The following is a 26,751-nucleotide window of genomic DNA, read 5'->3' on the forward strand; positions in this document are numbered from 1 at the left end:
CCCCTTTTGTTTTATTTAACAGTATGATGAATGCAAAGCTTAGCCCAAGGTTGCTATGACCTCAGCAGGAGTTAAGGTTAAGGAAAAAAAAACTAAAACCCAAGAAAAGTTAACTCTTGCTTTACCCAACCAAAGCAATGCAGTAATTTATTACATAACCAGTGCTTTCCCACTTAGTAGTCTAACCCAGAAAGAAAAAATGAGAACAGGCCAAGAAGGTAGAAAGGGAGCAGCACTTGAAAAATAATTCTCAAGAGGTCTTCATAGCCAGGATCTTACCTCAGCATATGCCAAAAAAGTAAAAAATTGTGCAGCAAGAGCAAAATCTTTAATTAAAAAAAATAATCAAAAGAAACTTATGGCTTCTCTGACTTATGCCTACAAAGCATCTACTTAGAGAAGTATCAGGCAGAATTTGCTTCTCAGTACTTCTGGCAGGATCTGTGGTGCACCTTCAGTGGCCATTTTGGTGCAATTCTTCCCACATCAAATAGGGCTCCAGGGTGGATTCACTACAGCCCTGACAAACTGCAGGTTGATACTCAGGTGTCAAATTCTAACATGCATAGATCTTAAACAATGCCAACCTCTAAAAAGGACCACACCTTTGCAAAGGTGTCATGTCTGTCATTTGTAGTTTAAATTCAGCAATTTAAGCAAGAAGCTCAGGTTACATTTAAGCATGAAGTTTGCTGCACATCTTTTGACACTGCAATTCACAGCTACTCTCCAACCCCCATTCCTTGTTTACCCTTAAACCATACAAGGAAGCGGCCAGCTTGTTTTAGTAAGGTGGTAAGGAATTATGCACTGGGTATGTAATATTACCAAAATAAAAGAAAAAACCTACTTCATTAAGATCATACAATTAATCAAACAGAGTATATATATAATATCTTTTTTTTTAAGCCCTGGGATTCAAGGCGTCCAAAGTTATTAAAATAAAGTTCATTCACAGAACAAAAACAAATTTAATTTGAATTGCTTGCAGATACTGCTAATTTTCATTTTTTTAATTAAAAAATGTGTTAATGTGAACTATGTGCAGGATTTCTTTCTAGTAGTTGTGTTTGTGCACATTGCCTCTGGACCTGCTGCTCTGCTACTGCTGCTGCTCCTGTGTTTCTCCAATCACCCCTAGAAAAAAAACACGATGGAAGCTGCTGACACCCCAGCAGAAGGAACTCTAGGGTGTGCTGGCCTCGCTTCATGGAGCAGATGTGGGTATTACTCCCGCTCGCTGGGAATCATGGCTATCTCCTCCTCCCTCGGGGTCCTCTGACAGGCTGAGAGATGCCATATTGTTTGACAGGAGACCAATGTTCTCTTGGGTCAAAGCTGATCCATTCGGAACATCACTGATGAAGGGAAGTTGAGGAGAAAGGGAAAGTGGGTGAAAAGAAGCAATTACTGAGACTTTTCATTTATTTTTAAGAGGACTTCAGTGCACACATTCCAGAATATTTAACTTACCTAGATAATTTATCTTTTTCTTAATTTTAAAAATATAAACAGTTGTTTTGATTTCATTACTTTCACAGCACCATATGGAAAAATTAATTCCTGCTCTGGAGGCAATCTGACAGTGCAGCACAGAACTCCAGAACTGGTTATAAAAAGAAGGTGCAGACTTCATCAGCAATAGTGTATTTATTCAGAAAATGCTCACTCTGAATAAATATCAAGATTCCAAACTCCTCAAATATCAAGATTCCAAACTGTTATATAAACATCCGAGCTTCTCTGTTCAGTGCTAGTCTGAATATATGTAGATGTATGTTGCTATTTGAAAATACTTGCTGTGGAGACTTCCAGCATTCCCAGCCAACATCTTATTCCAACTGTCTATTAAACGTGAACTGAAATCAATCCCAGCATCTACACAGATAAAAGTCCACTACCAACAACTAAAAGTCAACTTAGTTTCAAAGTGCATGCCATCCTAGAAAACATCCACATCACAAACCTTAGCAGGATGGAATTAACTTTCCTCTCACATTTGGGAGATTTCTTTTCTTTGAAACTAAAACAGCAGATAAGGATTTCTTTTGTGGTGGCTGCATAACTCCTGCTTCTCCCTACTAATCATCCAATACTGACTAGATGGATTCCTCTCTGACAGATACTGCAAGTCTTCTGTTGCATTAATTTATATAGTCTTATTCCACTCACCTACTCCACAGCTAGAAAGATCCTTAATTCATGCCTGCACTATAAAAACTTGATTTGTATCCTCTTTTCGTAGTAGGCGCTTCCCCATCATAGCTGATGTGAGTCAAGGGGAATTACTCACTCATTAGGAGAGTGACCCTGAACAAGTCAGTCTCCTGCTACACAAAGACAGGTTGAAGGCCCGTGTTACCTGAATGTCAGTGCAAGGTCCTCAGCTGGAACCTTGTTTTGTGGTTCTAATTGTCCATTTTCTGTCTGTTTAGTGCTGCCCAGCTTGTTTTTCATATCCAGCGAAGACTGGCTCTCCTTTAAAGAAAGGACAGAAGAAAAATTCTTTAAGAGTGTGTTGAAAGAATTGGAGACTTCATCCCTTACGGAAGATGAAGGCAGCCTGTAAATTGCAGTCATACAGTTTCACCCACAAAAGCCATGAGACAAAAACAAACTTTTAGATATGCTCATCCTCTCAGGACTCAGTATTTCCCAAAAGGAAGGGATGATCCTTGTAACAACAAGCAAAGGCCACAGACTATAACAGCACATTGACTTCTGAACACTAGCCTGTACCTGCAGAAGATGTTTCCTATGTTAAAGCAGTTTATAGAACTCATGGCACAGTGACCTTGAGACAACCTGGTTTCCATCAAATTCAACACCACGCTTATTTCAAGTGGTGACAAAATAACAGCATTTTAAAGTGCTACATTAAACTTCTTCATGAAGAAGACTCAAGAAACTCCTCAGAAGGTTTTGAAGAGTAGAGGTGAAGAGAAAGATGGATGACTTCAGCTGTGGGTATCCAGCAGGAAGCCCTTCTGCCAGGGTGAAAGGCTGCAGCCAGGTACATGGCTCTCCACTGCATCTCTGCCTCCCACCCCGCCAGCACTCACCATGCTCAGCTCACGGGTTCTCTTCCCAATTTCCCTTTCCACCTGGTGTAGCTCCAAGCTCAGCTGTTCACTTGAGATCATCCCAGGCCACTTGGGAGGTGGGGGTGGGGGCTGTGGTTGGCCTGCCAGGGTAGTCGCCTCTCTCTGCAACAGCAGCCTGTTACTAACAGCCTAAATGCATAAAGCCAAGCACATACACAACTGAGCACATGACACACCAAGCACAGAGAGCTCTAAGGCCATAATTCCAGAGTACTGCTCATTTGCAAAACCAAGGCCACCTCTCACCACACTTCACAATGTCCCGATTGAAATCACTTCCAGCGCAAGTTTCAACATGCTTCTTTACACATGGACAACAAGTCTTTTCATTTTTAAACAGGCAGTCTTAAATACCTCTTGCTGTCATAAATTTGCATATGTTTTCCTCATATACCACTCCCTTCTCAAAACTAAGACTAAGCCCACGAACAAAACCACTACTCTCTTCTGAGCTCTATGTTCAACAAAAGCAGACTGCAGATAAGCAAGTCTGCTGATTTATTTTACAGCAGTAGAATTTATCTAGAATTCTACAGCAGAGCCAGAACTATTATTACATCATATAAAACATCTTGAGAGATGTAGTTGTCAATATGTAGGTCTCTACTGACCCACACACTGAAGCAGAGGAACAGAGAGGGGAAAGTGACTGTGGTCATTCACAAGTTGCAAGTAACTAAAAGCAGTAGCCACGTCAGCCATTCTAAAAATCTGCTAATACTTGCAAAGCAGTTCTGCAAGAATGTGCTCCGCATTTAAATACACCTTGTACATCTTGTACTCCACACAACCTGACATCTGGCCGGTCTTTAAGTAGAAATGCTCATGCAATGCAAAAGCAAAATGATCTATTTCTTCATGCTCTGGCTGCAACCTTGTAAAAGGCAAACCTGTGAAGACTCCTCGATTTCCAATATTTACTTGCAGCTTTGAACAGGAGAAACTGAAAGCTGCTGTTACTCGAATAACTGACTAGTTCTGCAAAATTCGTACTATGGCAAAATCAAGGCTCAACATTCAACTCTGTAGGATTTAACACTGACACAATCAAACAATGACGAGCAGGAGAGGAAGGCCACTTACAGGTTTTGCAACTTTCCAATACTCTTGAATTATGGCAAAGGCAGACATGCAAGATTGAAAACATTTTATCCTCTCATTCCCAAACAAGACCACAAGAACACAAGCTATGTTTCAAGAAACACATATTACTGTAACCACTGCTGTGACTTAACTGTGAGCTCATAAACTAATCTGCAACAACCCTTCTCTGTAACATGTGTTGTTAGGTAACCACAGAAGCTGCTATCCACTACTTACAGCAATTTCTTCTGAGAAAATATTAACACAAATAGTTGCTGAGGTACCTAGAACAGTTTTCTGGTAACCATTTACTGATTTTTCCTACAAGGAAAAAAGTAACTAAAGCTTTCTAAAACTATTCATTCCTTATGGCTTGACATTTCTCCTTCTGGGTCTCACAAAATCAAAAGATTTCAGCTCATTAGTTCTTTTTACAAACACACTCCCTTCCTTATGCTACAACTACGTTTCTTCTAAGCAAGGAGACCTAAAATATTAAGCCTTAATTTTTTTCAAGCTAAATATATTACATATTTACTTTCTTGACTCTTGTGGCTTGTGCTGTTTAAGAAGAAACGGGAACAAACACAAAGCCAAACACGAAACAGATGAAGCTCATGCCTTTCTGTACGTAAAATCAGACATTTCCAACGGCAGTAAAGTCAAGAAGAACAGGCACCTACACCACAAGTTTGTCTCTGAGTAGAGCTGAACAGAGGGGGAGTGAGAGAGAATGACAGCAAACAAGACTGAGCACAGACTGCAAATTCAAGTATGGTGTTGATTTGCATGTGGAGTGCAGGAAAGTTTCTGCTGCTAAGCAGAAAGGCTGACACTTGTACCACAGCCCTGATGCCTGGCATCACAGGATTAAGTATTGTTACTGAATATTACTACAAAGGTCAGCCAATGAAAAGCTTTACCAGCTTCATCTCTCTCCACACCACCCCTCAGTGCTGCTCCAAATGCTGGTACCAACCTCCAGTCCCCGCATTTGTGTCTGCTGGCTGATCTGATGGTCAACTTGCTGCAGTTCCATGCGCAACTGCTGCTCTCGTTCAGCTGAGGGCAACTGCTTCCCATGACCAGCCACATCTGACATGGAGAGTCTTTCCCTTTGGGATTGGAAAAGCAAAAATAAGAAGATTTCAAGAAAAATCTTTACTCAGCTGGCACATAAAAAAAATAGATAAAACAAAATTTAGAAAAAGGCAAAGAAAAAATAAAGCAAGCCCACCTGTCATTGAAACGTCCCTGAGAAGGTATATTTTGATGAGGAGAATATGGAGAGCCTCCCCAGCCACCATGGGTTCCATAAGGACTGTAGTCTACCAGGGAACAGAAAGAAAACCATGTTGCATGACTACAAAATCACCCTGTCAGTGGTTCAGCCAACACAGAACTACATAGAGAAGAAGAAGAAAGGCCAGCTCTCTAATTATGAGAAGTTTAACATCTCTTATGATTAAATGAACACAGAAATACTCTGTGTGACTGGTCTCACATGCCTAATAAATGACTTTTCCTGTACGCCTAACAGTCTGTGACAGCCTTCCAGAGTCTTGAGTTTGTGAAGGACTTCAGATACTCAGGCAGATGAACAAACACAGAACGAAACTTACAGACATTATGACTGCAGTTGTTTTTACTACTGAAGTTCCTAAACAACTCAGGAATTCATTGATAATTCTGACCTACCTAGGTAACTACAATTTAAAGATTAAGTTTTCAGGGAAGTCAGAGCTCTCCCTGTAATGAAGTCTAAAAGATTACTGCTTGAAAAATCTAGAGGCAAGTTTGGGGGTATATAATAATTAAATATTTTCTTAAGGTTATTCAGGGCACCTCAAGAAACAGAATCTTTTGAAGTAAGACAGACAGCTATATTATACATGTGATTAGAAAATACACATGTTGGAAATTAACTACTCCTGCTTTTTTGCTTTGCCTAAGAATACACAAGACAATGGTTGCATTAAGCTTGCAGGAGCAGCTACCCATAAAGCAGAAGAGCAGCAGTACAGTACTTCATCAAGATAGTTTTGCATTATGTATTTGGGAAAGTGCTAAGCTTCTGGATTCTGCTACTACGGATTTAAAATAAGCTTCTTATCAGAGGGGCTGGCAGAACAAAGTAACTTCTTCCAAACAGCAACAATGTATCACTAACAAATACACTATGTATGCACAAACATGTCACAGAATATCCCAAGTTGGAAGGGACCCACAAGGATCACAAGAGTCCAACTCCTGGCCCTGCACATACACCCCAACAATCCCATTTTCCAAATGCTTCTGGAGCTCTGCCAGCCTTGGGGCTGTGACCATTCCCTGTTCAGTGCCCCACCACCCTCTGGGGGAAGAACCTTTTCCTGATATCCAACCTAACCTTCCCCTGACACAGCTCCAGTCCTGTCACTGGTCACCAGAGAGAAATCAGGGCCTGCCCTTCTGCTTCCCCTCAGGAAGAAGCTGTAGACTGCAATGGGGTCTCCCCTCAGTCTGCTCTTGTCCATGCTGAGCAGACCAAGTGATCTCAGAAAGCTGTGGCAACCTTGTTCAGGAATTCAGACTTCTCAGTATAACCCTACCTGAAGTTATTTTAAGCGGCATTAACACACACCACAGCTGTATTTCTAAGACAAGATACAAGTTTACAGGGTTTGTCTTCAACCTGTACAACACTAACAGTAAAGAAAATAGCAACAGACAGCAAAATCCAAGAGCATAGATCATACCTGAAATGATGGATTTAGTGGCAGCTCCCTGAACCGCCATGGCCTGCATGGGCCCAGAGTTCTGGTACATGGCTTTGGAAGTACGAGAGATGGCCCCAAATCTTGAAACAGTTGGTCGGTCTCCAAATGGAATGAGGTCATCATCCCCTGTCTCGGCCGCTCGTCGCTGCATGTCCAGCCGCTGCTCACGCATGGCTTTACTATCTACATTCTGGACAAGACATGGAAAAGGCACTCAAAAACTCATTCATAAAGTAAGAGGTTCACATTCCTTTCACAACAATTTGGTAAAAGTACAGTACGTTTCTCTTGTATTCTCTATCCCCTTCACTTTGCCACTAGCTTTCCTATTCTTCAGTTTCTAACTCCACTGCCAGAGGGGACCTCTCCTTAATGGTCTAACTTAAGATGACCATTACTACACCACAGTGAAAAAGCTGCAAAATTAATTGTGATCAAATCCAGAAGAAGAGAGCAGCAGCAAATGGAAACTGATAGAGAAAGTCTAATGGGAAGAGAAGGAGCAAAAAAACCTCTCTCTTATATGAACTCAAAGAAGAGATCAGTGGGCATCTCTGAGGAATACATTCTAGAATCCAAAAGAAATTGCTCTGAAGCCCAGTGTTAAGAATTGCATCAGCTAACAGCCTGCAAATGACTCAGAATGGGAATTTTTCTATACAGCACTTACTTGGACATGTCTAGTATATCTTTTCAGGCATTTTCATTAAGCAGCAGCACTGTTTGGAAGATCCTGGTTTCTAAACAAGTTTCAGATTCAAACACCTTCATGGGTCAGCACATGAAGAGACAAAAGTGTTCACTCTCTCCCCAAAGAGCTGAGTTAAATCGGAAAGCTATCTGTTGGCTACCAGAAAATGTAACATGGTAAGAATTGCCAAAATCAAGTTAAGACTTTGCTAAAGAAGTAAAGCTGTACACAATAAAACAGAAAGAGGAAGGTAAGTGGGGCCACTACATCAAGAAAATTGTCTAAAGGCTACAAACTTCGGTATGGCCCAATATTAAAATAAAACTCTGCAAGCTTTCTGATAAGCTTTCCTTATCAAGGAATAAGGATTGCTAGAAAGAGTTAAGATAACATATCTGAGGTAGGGTGAAAGCTAAACTCAATAAATGTAATACTCGGAAACTGACACCTTAGGGAAAATCTACTTTGGAATTCTGGAAAAAATTACATTTTGATCTCAGGGCCATTGGATGGTAGTACCAATTTTAATAAGTTTCTATTTACTCAGAAAAGCTGCATGTCAGCTGCAGAATATTCAGCGTTATGCACTCTCAGATGATACTATTATTGTCCCTGAAAAAAGGAATCTCTTATGAATGATTAAAAAAAAAAAATACTGAAGAATTAATTCAGTAAAGGTCTCCTGATAATTTTTTCCTGTGAGGAGACAAAAACTGAAAACAGCAGAGATCCCATTTTGCTTATTTGAAATTTAGCTCTGAGGCAGAAGAATACTTTGTTTAGCCTTGAAAAAGGAGGCTGTTTCTCCAGAACCTTATTACCTCTCTTAACTGAGCTGCAGTTTTTTAGCAGCAGGGATGAAAGCCAAGAGCTGTTTATCAATTCCTGGATGCTGTCACTTGGACAGCAAAAAGCTGTAATCCCAGTACTTCCCCAGGTCAAATGTGACAGTCTAGTAGCTCCAGGCAACCACACTGTGTAGGACTGAGAGCAAGAGGACAGGTAAAAAAGACCAAAGCTGCAGATGAAATGCAGTTTTTTGCTCTGCTTTTTTTAGGAGAAAGCCTCCTTTTTGCATCCACTTCCAACAGTGCCTTTAAGGTTTTAAGAGGAAAGCAGTTTGGCAGACAGAAAAAAGACAAATTTAATTCCAGTGGGGCAGAGGGAAAAAGGGGAGCCTGTTTGAGGAAAAGCTGAACCAAAAAAATCCTGATTTAGTTATATGGTTGCAACAGGTGAGCACCTGTCCACAGAAGAATGAATTCTGATAAGAAATGTTCCCCCCCCACCTCTTATTGTCCAAAGAAAGGTCACCATAACTGACAATACAAAAATAAAAGTCAATAGATCACTTTTGCAGATGGGAGATGAAGGAGAACAGATGAAATAAATAAATAGTTCCTCAGGCTAAACAGTCTTTTCTCTTGAACTTGAATGACTTCCTACATGCGTGGGCTACCAGCCTACTTCTCATGTTGAGTGATGCTTGAATGTTAGGAAGAAACTGAATAGTGGTGGTATTTCAGACTCCTCTTTATTTTCTTCTCCATTCATGACTCCCAACAATAACACCCAAGCAGCCCCTTCATTTTGCAACACTGACCTAGCAGAAATGGAGCAGCACAAAACAAGATCACAGCCCACCTCCCAAAGTTCAGTGAAGGGCTGAATGAGAGCAGCCTAGAGCTAGAAATTGCCTTCAAGAATTAACAGCCTAGTACAATGTTCTGACTGTGCTTTTCTCAAAAACTTCATTCAAGTTTTGGGTATTCTTGTGACCACAAATCAGAGTCCTTCAAATAAAAACTAGTTAACACCCTTAACAGCAGTAACAGCCACCTTAAAAGGAATTAATTGCCTAAAGTTAAGTTACAGCACCTTCTTCTGACAGAAAGAGGTACAGGCAGCAACAAATGGACATGCTTTATTAACGAGTTGCCAGGACAGAATAATTTTTGCATTTCAAGTGCGTGCAATGAATAATCCTTGCCAAACATTCTTGCTATCCATGGCTTCAGACCAGAGTGGTTATCCTGCATCTATATGCAGAATTTTTTACAAGCTACACAAGGGTAGGACTGTTCATAACTTTGAAAACAAAGTGCTTCATACACCTGTAAATGCTTTCTGTGACCGCAATGCAATTTCGAGCTTAAATAAAAGCACTGCCATCATTGTAGAAAGCAAATATAAGTCCTTCCCAACCCACAGAACTATCCACTCTTCTTCTGTTTTCCCCTTATCCCTGCATACCGCCATCTCCACACTCCTTGCTGCCACAACATCTTTGGGTTTTGCATCTTTGGTTCCAATGTAGGAGCCGATGGTGTCACAGGACCAGGGAGAGTACTGGCTGTAGTCATTTCCTTTGTATTTCCCAGCTACCTTCAGGTCTTCATCCAAGTACTGTACAAAAACAAAAACCTGGTTCTGTAAGTAAGGGGAAGAAGTAGTTTCACAGCCATCCCTGTTCACTTCAACAGCAGTGAACTTGAGAAACACCACTGGGATTATTTTTTATCAGATACATCACCCTCTGGAATTGAGCCAGAGAACGCATTAAGTGCGTGGAATTCTGAGCCCCTGGCTGTGCTCCCAGTGCTGACTGTTCACTTGGCCAGTTTGAAGGTGATATTTTGTCGCTGGTTAAAAAAATAAATATCAAGCTGTTACATATGTCAGGAGCAAAGTCTAGTAACTGCAAAGAGCGATTACTTCAATTAGTAATGGCTCAAAATTAATTTCCTTCATTGCACTGAAAGCAGAGAGCTTAGGACCAGTCGTAGATCAACAGCCAGTTGAAACACTGGAGACTGTACTACAAGGGCTTCCCACCTAGGCACAAAATTTACTTGCCCCAACACTTGCCAGTGCTGTACTGTTCTGATTTTCTTGTAAACTCCAAAGTATTTTCTAAACATGCCAGTATCTCATGTTTTTGTCAAAATATGCTTACCTCCTCTGAGTGAAAAGGATGAGGCAATGTTGGTGATGGTGCAAAAGGAGGCGGAGAAATCACCTTCCTCTCTTCTAGCTGGGCCATGATCTCTTTCCTTCGTCGGTGAAGCTCATCCAGGCTGGGATGAGGCTGAAATGAAGACAGGAAAATGTTTCAGAGCTCCTGAAGCATTAATGCACAAAACGAATAATTTTCTAAGTGTTGTTTACCTGAACAAAATAAGGCCGCTATACACTGCAAGAAGAGGGAAATACAGAGGACAGACAGAATCATTAAAGTAACAAGTAATGATCACTTTCTTAAAGTCTACCTGTTAATTTCATATAGGACATACATGTTCCTACACTGGCCAGTGTTAGTTCAAGACACCCCACAAACAAGGAATGTGTTCCAACTTGGCAAAGTTCCCACTGGAACATGTTCAGCATAGCAAGTCCCCATTAGAGTCATATAGAGTAAATTGGTAGAACTCTACAGATCAAAACCTAGTCACATTTATTATTCACTTTGTAATACAATTAAACATGGCACACTCAAACTGAAAAATCTGTAAGTAATGTTAAAAACACTTCCTGCACTCAGCAATAGGATTTAGAGCCTTTAATCTGAATGACCTAAGTCCAACTATTCTACAGAACTCCATTTCAGTGATTATCAAAACAAGTTTGTAAACTTATACTAGGAATACCCTCCAGTTAGCTATCTAACTAGAAAAAAATTCGGAAGAGTGGAATTTTTAATCTTTTATCAAGGCAGGTATGTTTAATATTTATTATTTAGGTACAGAGTTGGTCAGTCACAGATAGGCAGTACAAGAATGCACACATGACCATTTCCACACACTGTATTTACTCTGCACTTGAGTAGTCCTCTTCAGCCTAATCTCTGCTGGAGAAGTCAGAGACTTCAGAGACTTCCAAAGTGAATTACAATGCTTTTCTACTTTGAGCACTAAAGCAGCCTACTTTTACATATTAACATCATTACAACTGCAGAGTGGACCAGTAACTAAATTACCTTCCAGTTTTTGATCTACTTCCTAAAGTTCAGACTTTCACAAAGGCCACCCCCTTGGTACAAAAATATTAAATTCCTCAAGCAAGTTATAGTTTCTCTCTCAAAACAACTACAAAAACGCAGCGTAGAACCCATACCCTGTGGCACGAAGGTCTAATCGGGCCAAGATGTGGAGCCACTGGGCAGTAAGCCTCTGTTTGCTGATATCTGTCTCTGGACTCAGGTACGTAGAGGGGCACAGCCGTTTGTGGGATGTCAATGGGCACTGGGCTGCCCCGCACCACATCCTCCCGCTGGTAGGGCTGCATGGGGGGGTACACGCGGCGGCCATCGTAATGTGGTGGGTACATGGGCTGCGCCAGGGTCGGGTACCCCTGTGGCTGTGGGTACTGTGGGCTCACCACACGCTCTGGCAGGTACGGCCCGTAGTGCTCCAGGTATGGTGTGCCCGGCTCCGGCACTGATGGAGGAGGTCGGACAAAGCGAGACATGGACTGGGTGGGATAGTACACTCCTGAAGCAAGACGAGGGGGGAAAAAACCACAAGATACAGAAAGTGATTACCACAATTGTCCACAAAAATTGACTGCAAAAAATCCTGAAGAAGCAAAAGTTGATCCAAAGCTCAAGTGACATAGTATCATTATCTAAGATACCAGCACAGTGTCAATGTTACAGTAGCTGATGAAGAGATGATGAGACTGAGTCTACCACAGGTGCCCCACAAGTCCTGCCAGTACACTGAATAGCAATAAATCACCAAAATATCTCTGCAGATTGCTACAAATGCTTTCAGCTAAGTAAGACCTAAAAAGTAAACTGAAGATTGTCCTGTACATCCTCATCCATGCAACTAAAATTCAATTTGTCCCAACATATCAGAGTTGCTGGCTGGGTAAAGAAACTTGGATTATTAGGATATAAAGTTATCTAGAGTTCTACGTCTTGAAGAGGAAAAAGACATTTCAGAACTGTAAACCACCAAAAACTTTTAAGATCACATTGCCTGGTTGCCTGAAGATTTTATTATTCTATCTAGGATCTCTGGATAATTTTAAAATAAGCATGAATATGTGCATGACATAAAATTTTGTAGACAACTCAAATGTTCACTGGCACATAATAAACAAATGTAAGTAGTTTGTTTTCCTTCAAAATGCTCTGCAACTTTCTCAGAAATGGCTTCCCCCCATTTTGCCTTTCCTTTCTATGGCTTTTTCTGTTTTCAGCTTCCTTTGGTCTCCCCATTGCTTATTTTTGTTTCATATTAATTTCACTTCATCTCATTTCTCTCTGCAACCTTACGTTGCCTAAGAATCATTCCCTGTTTTCATATACATTGCCATATCTTCTCTTTTTAATCCCCTTCAGTATTATCTTTCCCAATGTGCTCTCTTTAGAGTTTTTCCTCTTAGTTCCCTTTTTATGATGTTTTCTTTTCTTGTGAACACTGTTCTCTAATTTCATTTATCTCTATCATCACACACACTTTATTTCCATTTTCCCTGAGTCAAACTGAATTAAGGTTTACCATATCAGATTCCTGATTCAACCCAGTTAGGAAGAACTGAAGACAGAAGGACTTGAAACACTTGGACTGTTTTCCCTTGCATGGAAGTCCTCAGTAAAGGCATAAAATCCTGCCAATTTCCATTTTACTATGACATCACCACATTAGTGTCTTTAGTCCATGTCATTTGAAAGAAAACTTCAACTTGAAGGCTTAAAAACCAAAGTGGGAAGAAAGACTAAAATCAGCCTGAGGATGAAAGAGTTTCATGTCAATCTTACCTTGTTGGTAGGGTGCTGGCTCAAATGATGGGGCAGCTCCTCTGGGGTCTTGATAAAACATATCTGCTTGTTGTGCATTGTACAACTGAGACCCTCGGGGTACCATCTGCAACTGCTTGGTGACAGACACTGAGGGCAGATCTGCTGGCGCCCGAGCAGGCACAGGATGAGGGTTCACTGGCAAGGCAGAAATAGAGCTCTTGGGGACAGATTCCAGCCTAAAAGTGGAAAGATGGCACTGCTCATTAAGGCCTGGTATAGCACACTGTACTCTAACACACTGTTCTTTGTCTACACTCCACCTTCTGAAGGCTTCTATCACCTTCTCCAATTAAAATATAAGCAAACAGCGAATTAACACAGTTTAGAGTTTTAGCTTTAGCTTTCTACTCTAGTATATAATCACTAAAAAAATCCCCAACCAAACACAAGAACAACCACAATCCCCATTCTGTTTCTTTATCTTAAGGAACTGGTTTACTTTGTTTCTACTCCAGATTTACACACACAACAATTTGAACAACAGGTAGGAAGACCCGTACAAGTCAGGAGGGGATCCAGGGGCGCTGCTACTCAGATGGTCCATCTTCCCTGGCTTCAGGGCAGTTTCATAACTGGAGTCAGTCCCTCGAGAAATTAGTTGCGTCACCGTGCTGCCTGTTGACACAATTCCATTTGGCAGAGCAGAAGTTTTCCTATTGGACAAATCCACTCCCCCTTCCTCTGAGAGGATAGCTCCTGAAGGCAGGCCCACCTCATTCAGCTGGCCCAGGGAGGCACTAAGGGGTCTTCTGGGAACGAGACGCTTGTTCATTTTACGGAATCTTCAGAAAGAGAAAACACATATCAAAAATTGAAACAAAAAAACCCAAACAAGTAAAAGGAGCTGTACTTTAAAGATTTTTCAAACATGGATTCTACTGAAAGCTTCCTTTTATTCAAGTTCCCCATGGAGCTTGTGAGAATACCTCTTAGAATACAACCTCCCTGATAGCTGATCTATTAATAGCAGTTTCAGTTAGAACAAGGATGGACTTTTAATGGCAAGCACATCAAGAATTCACAGGTAAACTTCACACAGCGAATTTACAAATCCTACTTTCTTTACACATACACATCTCAAGAGAAGAGAACCAAAACCAAGCATCACAAAGTACTACTATCACATAAAATACAGTAACACAAGCTTCAGAGTAAGAATCACAGACTGTTCAAGCTTGTTTTATTCAGAGAAGAAACTAATAGCAGAAAATTTCAGTGAAAAATATGAATTTATAGCCTTTTGCTCCATTTGTCCAATAATAAGCCAAGTGTTTACTACCATGTGATACATTTTAAAGCACAGTTTAAGATGTTACTATATCAATATGCAGCTTACACAATTTCTGTTGTTTGATAAAGTGATTGCAGAGATAAAAAACTCTATGAACAAGCAGCAAGTCCAAAAATCTAACTACTTCTTACTAAAGCCTGAACAAATACAGGCATTTTAACCAATATTCCACAAAAACCAGTAGGCCAACAGTACTGGAGAGCAAATTCCAGAGTTGAAGGTCCTCCACTAAATACCCTGCCATTAGTTCAGATCCCAGAATGCAAGTGTGAGGGCATATTTGCAGACCTGAGTGTTCTTGCTGTACAAGAGGCTATTTCTTCAGCAGGGCTGAAACCAACACTTTCATATTATAAATAACAATCAGAGTGAGATGGGAACCCAGACTAGGAAGGTACACACATTACTGTAGAAAAAGGTGCCAGTTATTACTCAATCTTCAGATAATCTTTTTAGTTGCCCACATGCATTAACAGCAACACAACAGAGGCAAAAAGGTGTTCTATTGTTGGGGTTGTTTTGTTTTTTAGATGCTCTTACAGTCTCCACATGGGCAGGGCATACATTAATTTTAAAAAGTTCAGTACTTGCCTATGCACACAGGGTCTTTGTCCCTTGCCAAGAGGGGGATGAGCTGCTGTTTAAGCAAGTTTAGATTATAATTTGCTATCTAAGGCATTACCACACATTTCCCCATAACCTTCCTCCAAACTTAAGGCTACAGAGAGAGATACAGGAGTCACACAGCAACAGCAATGCATATTATTCACACTAAGCATTTTTAAAAGGAGAAGCACTAACACAATAGCTACTTAAAGGAATTAAGCAAAGATAAAAGGTACAAGGAACAGTCAGAACTCTCAAGTTCCCCAACCACCCACAGAAGCTGTTGGAATCTGATACTGAACAAACGTTCTCTTCAGCCCAGGATGACATTAATACTAGGGCATGCAAGTCAGTCTGGCTACAACAGGCCTCCCTCACCTGCAAAGCTGACAAACAGTCCTTGATACATACAACTGGCTCAGAGGCATAACGCTGATCCACCACCCAACATAGGTTAACAAAACCATCCCAAACAGCACTACTGATCTCCATTACATTACCATGATGACAGAAGGCAAAAAACCCTCCAACTGTTTCGGCAGCATGCAAGTACTGAAGTCCTGTTCTTTGTTCATATGAATAACTGCCTTTGTCATTCTAACACCACACGCTCTGCCCTTCTTTCTTCGTGTTCTGTGTATGCACTGCATGCTGGTTATACAGCCCATGAACTGACATTAATGCTTCGAGTTTTAGATTAAGAAAGGAAAAAGAAACACTGCATGCCAATTCCAAACCTTTTAAAGTGTTCTTCTCATTATAATTCAAAGAAAACGTGCTTTTTTTAGTCCCAAAAGCAAGCAACAAGCTAATATACTACATAAAACACACTGTGCATTTATTTCTTTCAGCCCCCAAACAATCCATTTCATGTAAAAAAAACTTAAAACAACCTGCAGAACAACAGCATCTTGCTCTTGCATAACTGATAGCCCTCCTAAATCTGTAATGGATCTAGATTATTTACTGCAGACTTGATATGATCATCATTTTTTAACTCTACAACAATAGATGTAACCAATTGAAGGTTCCTGCATGAAACTTTCTGACAGACTACACAAAGAATTGTTGCAGGAAAAAATCTTGGAAAGTTAGTTTTTAGCTCTTTGGAGAGCTACCAACACATTCCTTACATTTGGAAAACTGCCAGCAACCTACCTGAATAAAAAGAGAAGATGAGAAGTACTCCCAAATAACAGCCACTGTGAATGCCATCATTCAGCACGTTTAGTCAGACTTAAGTAGTAAGGAAAACAGCCCACCTCCAAAAACCTTGGGTAACATTTGTGTAACATCAAACTTTCAGAGCTGTGTTACTGCTGAACAAAGCAAATATCCTGTATGGAAGAACAAGTAGCTCCATAGCCTAAGAGATGACTGTTACAAGTTTATCACAACTTCTTGTTGGTTTAACAGCCAGCTTGTAACTCCTTTCCCCATCATTCCTAGATATGAGAAATAACTCTTACAGACAAGATGAAACTACTAGACTGCTTTCTACTAGCAGAGGTACACTTACTTTTCCAGCTCCTCCTGTGAGTGTGCGAAGGTGCAGCTGGCCCCTCGGGGACATCCTCCTCTCTGCTTCATGTCTCGGCACATGTATGTCTTGTACTTGCTGTGCTGAGGGGGCTGACAAGGTTAAAGAAACCAGGTGAGATACCTGAACATGAAAGTTCACTTAACCAAGTTGAATGTATCATCTTATCAAAGGCCTGACGTTTGACTGTTAATAATTCATCAAATTTAAAGTGTTTCTGGAAAACCTAATATGAAATAAATGACTGAAGTACTTGAATTTGGTTCTTCAACAGAACCAACAGATTCAAGAGTACATATTTTGACAACTAAGTCACTCTCAGGTTTCTATAACATTTTTATTCAAACTCCTTACCAGAGAGCTTGCTGGAACACAGCTGTACATTTTAGGACACAGTTAAATGGACAAAACTGATACAGGATGAAAAAATTACCAATAATTAGATATACCCTATCAACAGTTCCCACCAAGGGAAAGGTCTGTAAAAGTCAACTCGCTTTCTGAGAAGCTCAGCCAAAAGGTGTGTATCTGTAAGAAGTCACTTGCAAACTGTTGGGTTTTGAGTTTTTTTGCCATCTACTGTAGTGAGAAGATCCAGGCAGGGTGAATATAAACCACACAGCCTTTTACTGGCCACTGCTGCCAGGTAGCGCAGCTTTACCTAATGGTCAGCAGATATCCCTTTCCCACTCAGGAGGCTCTGGGTTCCCTTCCAAGAAGCACCGCATGTACCACAGGTTCTCCACAAGAAAAATTCTTGCTGTTTTCCCCTCCCAGATTCCCACTTACACATTTCTACCACTTTTCCTTGTGCTGGTGACAGTGCTCATTATCCATCCCAAGTAATGCAAAAAGGTGAAACAGCAGAAATAATTCACTTTAGTTTTCCCTCTTTTTTTCGGCAGAGATAATCTTTTAACTAGTTGAGCTCGCCAAACCAGCTCTCTGAGAGGATGAATGCCAAAGCAAGGGAAGAGTAGGACTGGGACAGGCAGCTCTGTATTTCAGCAGCATTTACATCAACTGAGCTACACAACAAAATGAGATCAAAGGAATGTGTGATAAGGTAACCATGAGATAAGCTAATATATAATATTTGGCAACATAATTTCATTACTGAAACAAAAACATTTGTTTCAGGAACTTGGATTGCACCTTCATATGAAGTATATTTGTAAATCTTCAAGCTTGACAGACCATTAAGCACAAGTATAAGGAAAATTTCATTAACAGAGAGCCAGCTGACTAAAATATGTCATGCTACAACAAAACCAAGAAAATTCCCACAAATCCCAGCAGCACCCTAGCATCCCTTCCCCACCCTCTATTCAGAAAGGTTCTTCTCTATTTCCCGAAGCCTGAAGCTGGATCCGACTGTTTTCCTTCCATCCTAGTGAGCTGTGAAAATTAATTCAACAGGTTTTGGGGGTAAATATGTGTTGTTTCGGGTTTTTCCCTTTCTTGTTTCTTTTTTGATAAATACGACTCAGCAGTGATGTTTTCTACCAGCTCCCTTTCAAACCAAATCTTTCCAGACGACATCAGTAAACCTCTACTATAGGACACAGTCAACAAAACTTAGGGGTACATATTTCCCAAATGATTCAGTTTTTACCTGTTGTTGATCTGTTCCTTTTTTGCTGTGATTCTGGATATAATCAACTAAGCCATGAACCACAGTCCTCACAGCAATTAGTCCATTTTCCAGTTGTTCCCATGTTGGAGGCGGAGCATCTGTTGCATGGACAGCAAACACAGAATACAAAAAGAAAAATCAGAAGCATTTTCTAAAACCAGGTACAAACCCCCCCCCCCATCAGTATCACAAAACTTGACTAGGCAAATTTATAAAAAATGTTTTATCAGTAGATAAAAAGCATCCAGCACCTTAATTCTGGGACATTTAGCTCTTACAGAATAGCGGTATCTACAAACTTAAGACCGAACTGCACAAAATAGCAAATGAGTCAGTAAGACTATAGTTAGCATATCAAATTATTTCCTTCTACAAGAACTTTCACATTTCAGAACTCCAGAGTAAAGGCACTGCACAAACTCTTCTCACAATGAAACATCAGGTTCAAAATCCCTCTTTGCATTCAGACTCCTGAAGGTAAAATCATTCCATATGAATATGGTCATCGCTGGCCTGATTACACAAGCACAGACATGGAACAACAACAGAAATTAATGCTTCTCATGTGGAAAAAAAATCAAAAGGCAAATCTATGAATCAGACCACCATCTAAAACACCGTGAATAAACTGTACAGTCTCAATTCTATAGGAGCACCTTTTCTTTTTAGCCGATTTACTTTTCTAAGTTTTTGAATCTGTTCCAACAGCTGACACTCCCACTGTGTGCCTGCACATTCTGCTGCAAAGTACAGCAGTTCAAAGTGCCTTTCAAGATCTTTAGCAGAATTAATTACATTATATTCCACTCACAGGGACTAAATTCTTCCAGAAGTACTTCAGTGTGCTTCCCTGCTGTTCTTTAGGCAACTCAACAGTACAGAAAAAAACCACAAAGACCAGATCTGGCTAGTGAAACCAAGGGAGGCTATTAGTGATGCCACTTTCCATATCAGTTTTTTGCTAACAAATTTGCAGTACACAGGTTTGTCCCCAGCTTGTTCCAATATGAAAGATTTGGGAAGAAAGCACTGCATTTCCTTTAGCTGTGAAGTACAGCTGGTCCTCGTTGGAAAGGAAGTTTAACTTCTGTTTGTTTAAACAAAGCACAACTTTTCATCTCCTGAAGTTGTAGTTTGTATCTTTTTACTATTTTGATATATAATACTGATATTACAAATTTTAGCAGGTATAAAATAAAACTTCAGCCATAGGACTTTGTTCTGTCCCTTTCCTTCCCCCTCAGGTGGTCCATCCTCACAGCACTGCTGACTTTTTCAACAATTTCTATCCTTCTCTCCTCTGTCAACAGCTTAGGTTTTATTTCTCAGTTAAATTCTTTCCAACTATCTTCCACTTCCCAGACTCTTTCCTACCTTTGCAGAACTACATATGAACAAGAAAAATACTAAATTCCATAGGGTAACGAACCATTCTTGTCCAGACTGACTTTTGCCCAGCTTCTCTCTCTTCAGTCTATCAAAATTCTACTTTGGAATCCAAAACTCTCAAGTTGAGTCAGGAGGATGTTTCCTTACACTTGATGATCAGCTTTCAATCCTTGAACGGTATTAAGCTCATCTTGCTGAACTTAAACGTTTTCATAAAAACATCCAGATTTACCTGGACTGGGATCAATATTTGCCAGGAGTTCTAGGTGAGGTCGAAGACGATTCAGGTTAGCTGGATCTCCAGTCCTCTGAAGAGCAATGGTTAATTCCTGAACACTCTGTGCAAAGGAGGCTGGGGTCTGCAACTTAAAAAAATTATCATAATTAACTTTCTACAGGCATAGTAATCCTCATGGTTTCTGAAGGCTGCTCCACAAGCTCACAAGAATTGTCTCCCAAAACTGAATATTAACATCTTTCACAGAAGCCCATTCCAGCGAACCCTTTCTATTAAGAATGCACACTTCTTTGACACTGCATTAAATTACACCTCTAAATAGACAAAATTAAGGCTGGTATTATTGCTAGCAATAAAACCTATTTCTTTTGTGTTGTGCTGCCACCCAGGAAAAAAAATGGGCCATATTAGAAACCATTTAATTTAGATTTCTGGAGAGTCTAATATCTCCAATCCCCAAACCAACAGGTTGGCACCCTGCTTTAAACAGAGCACAGCAAGCAGAAAATAAAGAACAAGACGGTCGAAGGAAAAGATAGCTAGCAATGTTCCATCTCCTAACATCACATAATTCCAGTATTTAACACCCTTAATTCCACCTAGGTCCTTCAGGAGATGTTTGGCAGGACACTTGAAAAGGTGGGCAAGGGCATAAATACATAGCAGACCCATCTTGAAGCTAATCCTCTTGCACAGCAGACAAAGCAGTTGTTTCACAGCTTTCGTAGCCATTCAACAATGTTCAGTTCTTCCCACCTAATTTAGGCATTTACAAATGAGTCCCCTAATCTTAAAGTCCATTTATCCTATGTTGTTTCTGAATGCAAAGAGATCTGGGCATTTCCAGAGCTTAAGTATTTTATTTAGGAAATGTGCTTTTACCTCTCTGTCTTACTTCAGATACAGACATGGGGACTCATTTTTTTTCCAACTTATGCTCTAACTTCCTGCCCGGAAACATGGACCATTAGCCTCTGTCACTACACTGGCACTTATCAGCTGTTCATAAAGGTCACATACCAATTGTTTAGCTAAACTTTGTGCGTTTCCATCTGCAGAAAGAAGTAAAGTAGCAAGAAACGTCAGGATGGTAGAGGGAGCAAGATTCATTAGGTTACAAATACATATTCTAATTATTTAGAGCATAACTAGCTTTGAAATAACAGGACAAATGATTAATGGGCAAGTCCACGTGGGCACTGTTCAAACATTTAAACCTACTACAGTTGCAAACAAGATGGACTTGGGCTGATTTTAGGTGGCTTTACCTTGTCAATGATACTCTGCATGTGGGATTTGTGAGACTGGTCTCCATATAACAGCGAGGACCACTGGTCTGGTGCAATGCGCAAACCTGCTTCCATAGCTATTTGAACTATCTGGGAATCGTGTTCTCTTCTCAGAGCTTCGTAAGTCCGAAATTCCTCCTTCAGTTGCATCAGGGAGGAATCCTCATCTCGCTTGGTCACCTAGTAAGGAGAAATGAGCCAAATACAATTAAGCAGGATAAGCCCAAGATTACGTGAAGTCCAAGGTAGGTGATGTCTTCAGTCAGCAACTAAGTCCCTCTCCCAAACTAAAATCAACTGCGACACTACTCAGTGAACACCAGTTCCTACTAAAGTAACACATGCTTCATATAGTGAAACTACTATAAAATGGATACAAAGCATTATTTACTCGGACTGTGACTCACATTGGTCGAAGTGTCACACTTCCTAAATGACTTTACAGCATCCACACCTTCAATCAAAATATTTTGTTTGCATTGCAGAATTTTGCTTGAGGGTACAATTAGCAAAAACAAAGCATTTTTCTACTAATTTAGCAAAAGGGAATGACATTTGAGTTGAGCATCCAGTAAGAGATATTAAATACTGTAAAGCACATTAAGCAGTTTCAGTTTTCTTCTTACAGCTGACAGCCAGAAGTCTCCTATTTCTTTGATTCTAACAACACCACAACTGAATTAATAGAATTAGGAATTTTTCAGCTTTAAGCCACTTCTAAGAAGGTTAAGTATGCTGCCTTATATACAGGTTTTGTAACTGTGCCTCTACGAAACTGAACAGAGGCAAAACCTAACTTTACAGCTTCACGTCACTGTTTCAGCCTACACTGCCATCACAGCTGAACAACAAAGAACTCTCTAAATTCATGTGGGACATAATGAGCAATACTTTCTCTAACTACACATATTTTTAGGCACATTTAATGTTACAGGACAATGAAAATTGAAAGTGAAAACCAATGGTTCTCATAGTATTATGAAACCTCCAGGCAGAATCTTCTTCATACCTTGAAGCACGAGGCTCTGTAAAGGAGCTGGACAACATGCCCAATGCTAGTTTTGGAAGCCTGAGGGAATCGCGGCTCCAGTCTCTGCACCACAAAGAGAACCAAGACCTTTCGTGACAGAGCAGATCCATCTTCCAAAGCCAGCAGAACCAGCTTTAAAGCCTCCTCTTGCATTGCTGAGAGTCAGGGGAAATGCAAAAAGAGACAAAGGATGAGAGAAGCCTAAGCAAAATTTTAGCAGTTTCTTGTTCACCTACAATTGGGATAACAGCTAAAAACTCCCACCAACAGACACACAAACCCACAGAGAAAAAAGGGAGCTGAGCAAAAAGGGAGGGCAAAGAGAGAAGGAACCCTTCCAGATTCCCAGACTGTGACCCAGGAAAATACGACTTTTTACCTTTAAAATTACTATCATTATTATGATTTTTAAAATTGTATTATTATTATTATCATTATTGTTACTACTACTACATCATCTATTTTGGGTATCATCTGATAATAAGATTCCTTTGTTCCTGTCTGTACACCTCTTGATCATTAATATGAGTTTTCAAAGTGTATTGCCTATGCCCCACACTTATCCCAGAAGAAAAAGCTGACGGGCAAAGGAAGAACAAGGTTCATTCCCATGCAAGTAAAAAAAATACCACTGAGTGCCCACACCAATCAACCAGACTGCAGCACCACTATTTTGCTATGTAACCAACCTCTCTCCTTCCTGAAGTGGTATGAAAGTTAATATCTCAAAGTTCATCTGTTTCAGTCAGGAAAAGCTTCACTATTTTTTCTTTAAGAAATTGGCTTCATATTTCAAGGCTCAACAAGTGAAGTCTGTATTTTCAATAATGAGACTTTTTTTTAAACAACATTGATTTTAATTTATAAATACACAACTTCTTAAAAATGTGCACATGTAACTGTAACAAATCTATCCCCACAAGTGCTTTGTATGTTTATTGCGAGAGAAGGAAAAGAAGCCATGCCAGTCACTTCCAGTAACCTTATTTTTTCTAGAAAGGTGTTCAAGGAATAGCAAGTGAGAAGCAATGTCATTTATCTTATGACAAGAACAGAAGGACACCTATTCTGAATTTTACAGGAGACTTGAAAAGGCATTAAAACTATGAGAAAACCCAACAGCAGCAGCCCAACAGATGCATAATTAATTCTGCAGACTACTATTAAGAAATTTACCTGTTGCTTAATAAAATCACTTAGGCAATTGGACAGGCATTTATCAACTGCTCAGTTCTAAATTGCTTCTAGTACAGCTGTGATACTGCAATGTCACTTACCTGGCCCAAGGAACTGGCACCCTCTGGCTCTCACTGCAGCCCAGAGGTTGGAGGAGAGCTGCTGAGGGTTTTGATGCTGGAGAATGAGCTCTGTGACTGTTCTTTCACCCAGTGACCGTGCTGCACGCATGGCTCTGATCCGCCCTTCCTCCTCCACCAGCTGGCAATGGACTAATGTCACAAGTTTCCTCTGCATGGGACGACTCAGCACACTCTGAGTAGTACTGTTAAGACCCACACCTTCAAAACAAAATGAAACAGAATAAGCTACCTTATATTCCTCTACTTGTGCCAGCCTTCAGTGACTCTACTGGACAAGTGCAAACCTAGTTCTCCAGGTGTCCATTTGTCAAAGGGAATACTAGTCAAGGCATATCAGAAGTTAATTTCTGCCAGATTGTTTCACTTGGCAGTAAAAATAGTCTTCTGGGAGCCAGCTTCCCCACAGGCTTAAGTTTTGTGATTGACTGATCCAGCTTTTTAAGAAGATGGAACCTGTAGTGAATCCTTTCCCCACGCTGGTAGTTTGTTCCACACTCTCCGGTACAGATTCCCAGTTCATCCCTTATTAATGGACTTTAGGGATCACTTGGACATTCGTTTGTTTTCACAACACATTTCATTTCTTGCCTACATGCGGTATCTTCACTGTTTTGGTTGAGAGCTTACATGAGTCCTGAACTGCTTGGGTGATGTTTAATTATGTGCCAAAACTCTGAATCACAAACATGCTGAGAGCCACTATATTCAGGTAAAAGGAATGAGTGACTCACTAGACATACAGCTGCCATGCTGAGTTTGCTCTACAGCCAGAGCTTGTTCACTGGGCCACCACTTCCCAGAGTGAAACTGCTGTCACATTGCACTGGTTGCAAAAGACTCAGACAGCTTCTCAGAAAAATTAATTTTTGAAAACCTGATGCCCATGATGCTCAACTTCACTACCTGGGCTGACAAACTGCCCAAATCCAGCACATGTAATATATATTATATCCATACTCTTCAACACAGTGCAGGTTTGCTAACTTGGAATTATTGTCATGGGTTAGCAAGCATAGTCCTGGAAGTAATGTTCTTGCAAAGGGGTGCTTACAGCTTCCTCTGTGACCTAACAGAACCTATCAGCTGGACATTTTGAATATGAACAATTCTTTGAGCCACTTAAAATTGTGACTGCCTCTGTGATCCACACTTAAGAATAGACAAACCTCAGGCAGATCCCATCTCTCATTTCCGGTGCTGGGACAGGTGGCTGCGGGCCCCGTGCGGGGGGCCGGCAGGCCTGGCCCAGGCCCTGCTCGGGCCAGGCCACGGCCATCCTGGAGCCGATGGGCCCTGTTCCACCCACGGAACCCTGCCCACAGCCCTGCTATGTTGCAGCCAGAGCAGCCCAGCTCCCCCTCTACAGGGTGGCCAAGATTCAGCTAAAGCTGCACCGCTGTCCGGCAGAGGTCATGTGACCAACAGCGATCAGCGAAATTCCAGCTGCAAGGCCTAGGTGAGATTAACCCTTTTAGTGCTATGAAGAGCTGAAAACCTGAGGGAAGAGAAAGAGGAGATGCTTAAAGCTGAAATTCTGTTGTGAAGCTATGATACATCAGAGTACCCATTGTAATTTCATGAAGGCATGGGGGATGGAGCGTTCAACTTGTACTTGAGAGCAAAAGCACCTGCACTGAGGTAGGCAGATGCTGAAGCAGCTGTAATTTGATGAGAAGTTTGAACAGGGAGAGATGGAAGCAATGAGGACTTTTGCTCCAAATGGAAAAGGAGAAAACCTCAGTTCCTAGAGATGCTCCCAGAGATAGTCCTAGAGATGAAGATGAGGAGAACCCTTTGCTCCCAGGGAAGGAGAAGGGCCTCTGTTCTTAGAGGTGAAATGCTCCCAGAGATGGGTGAAGAGAACTTTTGTTTCTGAATGGCTCAACCTTAAAATCGTACCCCAGTAATTCAAGAGTGGACCCTCGAAAGCAGTTGTGGGAAAAACTGCAAGTTGGGGAGGGGAAGAGACTCACATGCGAGCAGAGAACCAACCCAGGCGGCTGTCTCATTGTGATAATGTTTTCATAGCATGGGCAAGAGAGACTCCTCTTCCTAAATGGACTGAACAAGGTTTTTATGGAAGTGGTAAACTGACTGAACATCTCAAGGGTTGTCTTTTTTACATTGTCAGTGGGAGAAGGGAGAAAGGTGGGGGGTAGGAGAAGTGTTCTGAAGGTGTGGTATGATTTTTTTTCTTCTTTTAGGTCTGTTAATAAACTTCTTTATATTCTTTCAAGTTTGGTGCCTGCTCTGCTTTTCTCCTAATTCTTATCTCACAGAAGGTAAATAGTAATGAGTATTTTGGACCAAACCACTAAAATTACCCAGATTGACCCAGCTCTTGTATATGACCTTGTATAAACAAAGTATTACTTATAACTTTCCTTATCTATCTTATAAGCAGTAACTTTCTCATATCAGTTAATTTATCTTCTACAGAAGAGCTGCATTACTACAGTTACCACAAAGCAGAACTGGAAAAAAAAAGGGCAAAATTATCTATTTTTACTTACTCTGCAAAGATCAAATGTTTGTCTCAACTCACTACACCATGGCCAAACACCTCAGCCTTTCCTCTGAATTATTTTTGACACCTTCCAATTCTACACCCCCCTCCCCTCCAGGAAAACATAACCTTAATGTGTAAGAAATCTGTTTCAATTTGTTTCTGAACTAGGTTTACATCTATTTTTCAAATATACTAACTAATAATTTGGGTAGTTTGTTTTGCATCTTATTTGGTTTTTTGCTTTCATTTTCCAAGGAAGCAATGCAGGAACTACCTCTTGCGCTGCTGAGTGGTTTGAGGTACAATGCCAATTCTTCCACACATTTCTTGCCCTCCTCATAATGCTTGGTATCTTCAGCTCCACTGCATAAAGTAATTGGCTGCTGCTCAGGAACCTGAAGAGAGATGACATGTACATCTACTATGAATATGTATAAATAAGTGGCAACCATGCTTAT

The 26,751-nt window shown here is 40.7% G+C and overlaps 1 protein-coding gene across 9 annotated transcripts in view; it reads right to left on the bottom strand.

Annotated features, from left to right (window-relative positions):
• Window positions 1–27: 27 nt before the first annotated feature.
• Window positions 28–26,751, bottom strand: part of RC3H1 (ring finger and CCCH-type domains 1) — a 54,975-nt gene continuing 28,251 nt past the window's right edge. For 7 of the 9 annotated variants that reach the window (XM_082287264.1, XM_082287270.1, XM_082287267.1 and 4 more), the window contains exons 3-20: window positions 26,568–26,688; window positions 23,743–23,982; window positions 22,445–22,620; window positions 21,415–21,615; window positions 20,141–20,273; window positions 18,499–18,617; window positions 16,863–16,975; window positions 13,947–14,228; window positions 13,405–13,622; window positions 11,751–12,127; window positions 10,594–10,725; window positions 9,891–10,061; window positions 6,926–7,136; window positions 5,425–5,515; window positions 5,167–5,302; window positions 3,063–3,206; window positions 2,363–2,478; window positions 28–1,358 (exon numbers count right to left, since the gene is read on the bottom strand). In XM_082287264.1, the coding sequence (XP_082143390.1) occupies window positions 1,208–1,358; window positions 2,363–2,478; window positions 3,063–3,206; window positions 5,167–5,302; window positions 5,425–5,515; window positions 6,926–7,136; window positions 9,891–10,061; window positions 10,594–10,725; window positions 11,751–12,127; window positions 13,405–13,622; window positions 13,947–14,228; window positions 16,863–16,975; window positions 18,499–18,617; window positions 20,141–20,273; window positions 21,415–21,615; window positions 22,445–22,620; window positions 23,743–23,982; window positions 26,568–26,688 (3,132 nt within the window). In that variant the 3' untranslated portion in view covers window positions 28–1,207. The remainder of the gene's footprint in view (window positions 1,359–2,362; window positions 2,479–3,062; window positions 3,207–5,166; window positions 5,303–5,424; window positions 5,516–6,925; window positions 7,137–9,890; window positions 10,062–10,593; window positions 10,726–11,750; window positions 12,128–13,404; window positions 13,623–13,946; window positions 14,229–16,862; window positions 16,976–18,498; window positions 18,618–20,140; window positions 20,274–21,414; window positions 21,616–22,444; window positions 22,621–23,742; window positions 23,983–26,567; window positions 26,689–26,751) is intronic. The other 2 variants (XM_082287271.1, XM_082287272.1) reach the window with 2 other exon arrangements.

This window comes from Coloeus monedula (assembly GCF_965178545.1).
Source record: "Coloeus monedula genome assembly, chromosome: 9".
Lineage (NCBI taxonomy): Eukaryota > Metazoa > Chordata > Aves > Passeriformes > Corvidae > Coloeus > Coloeus monedula.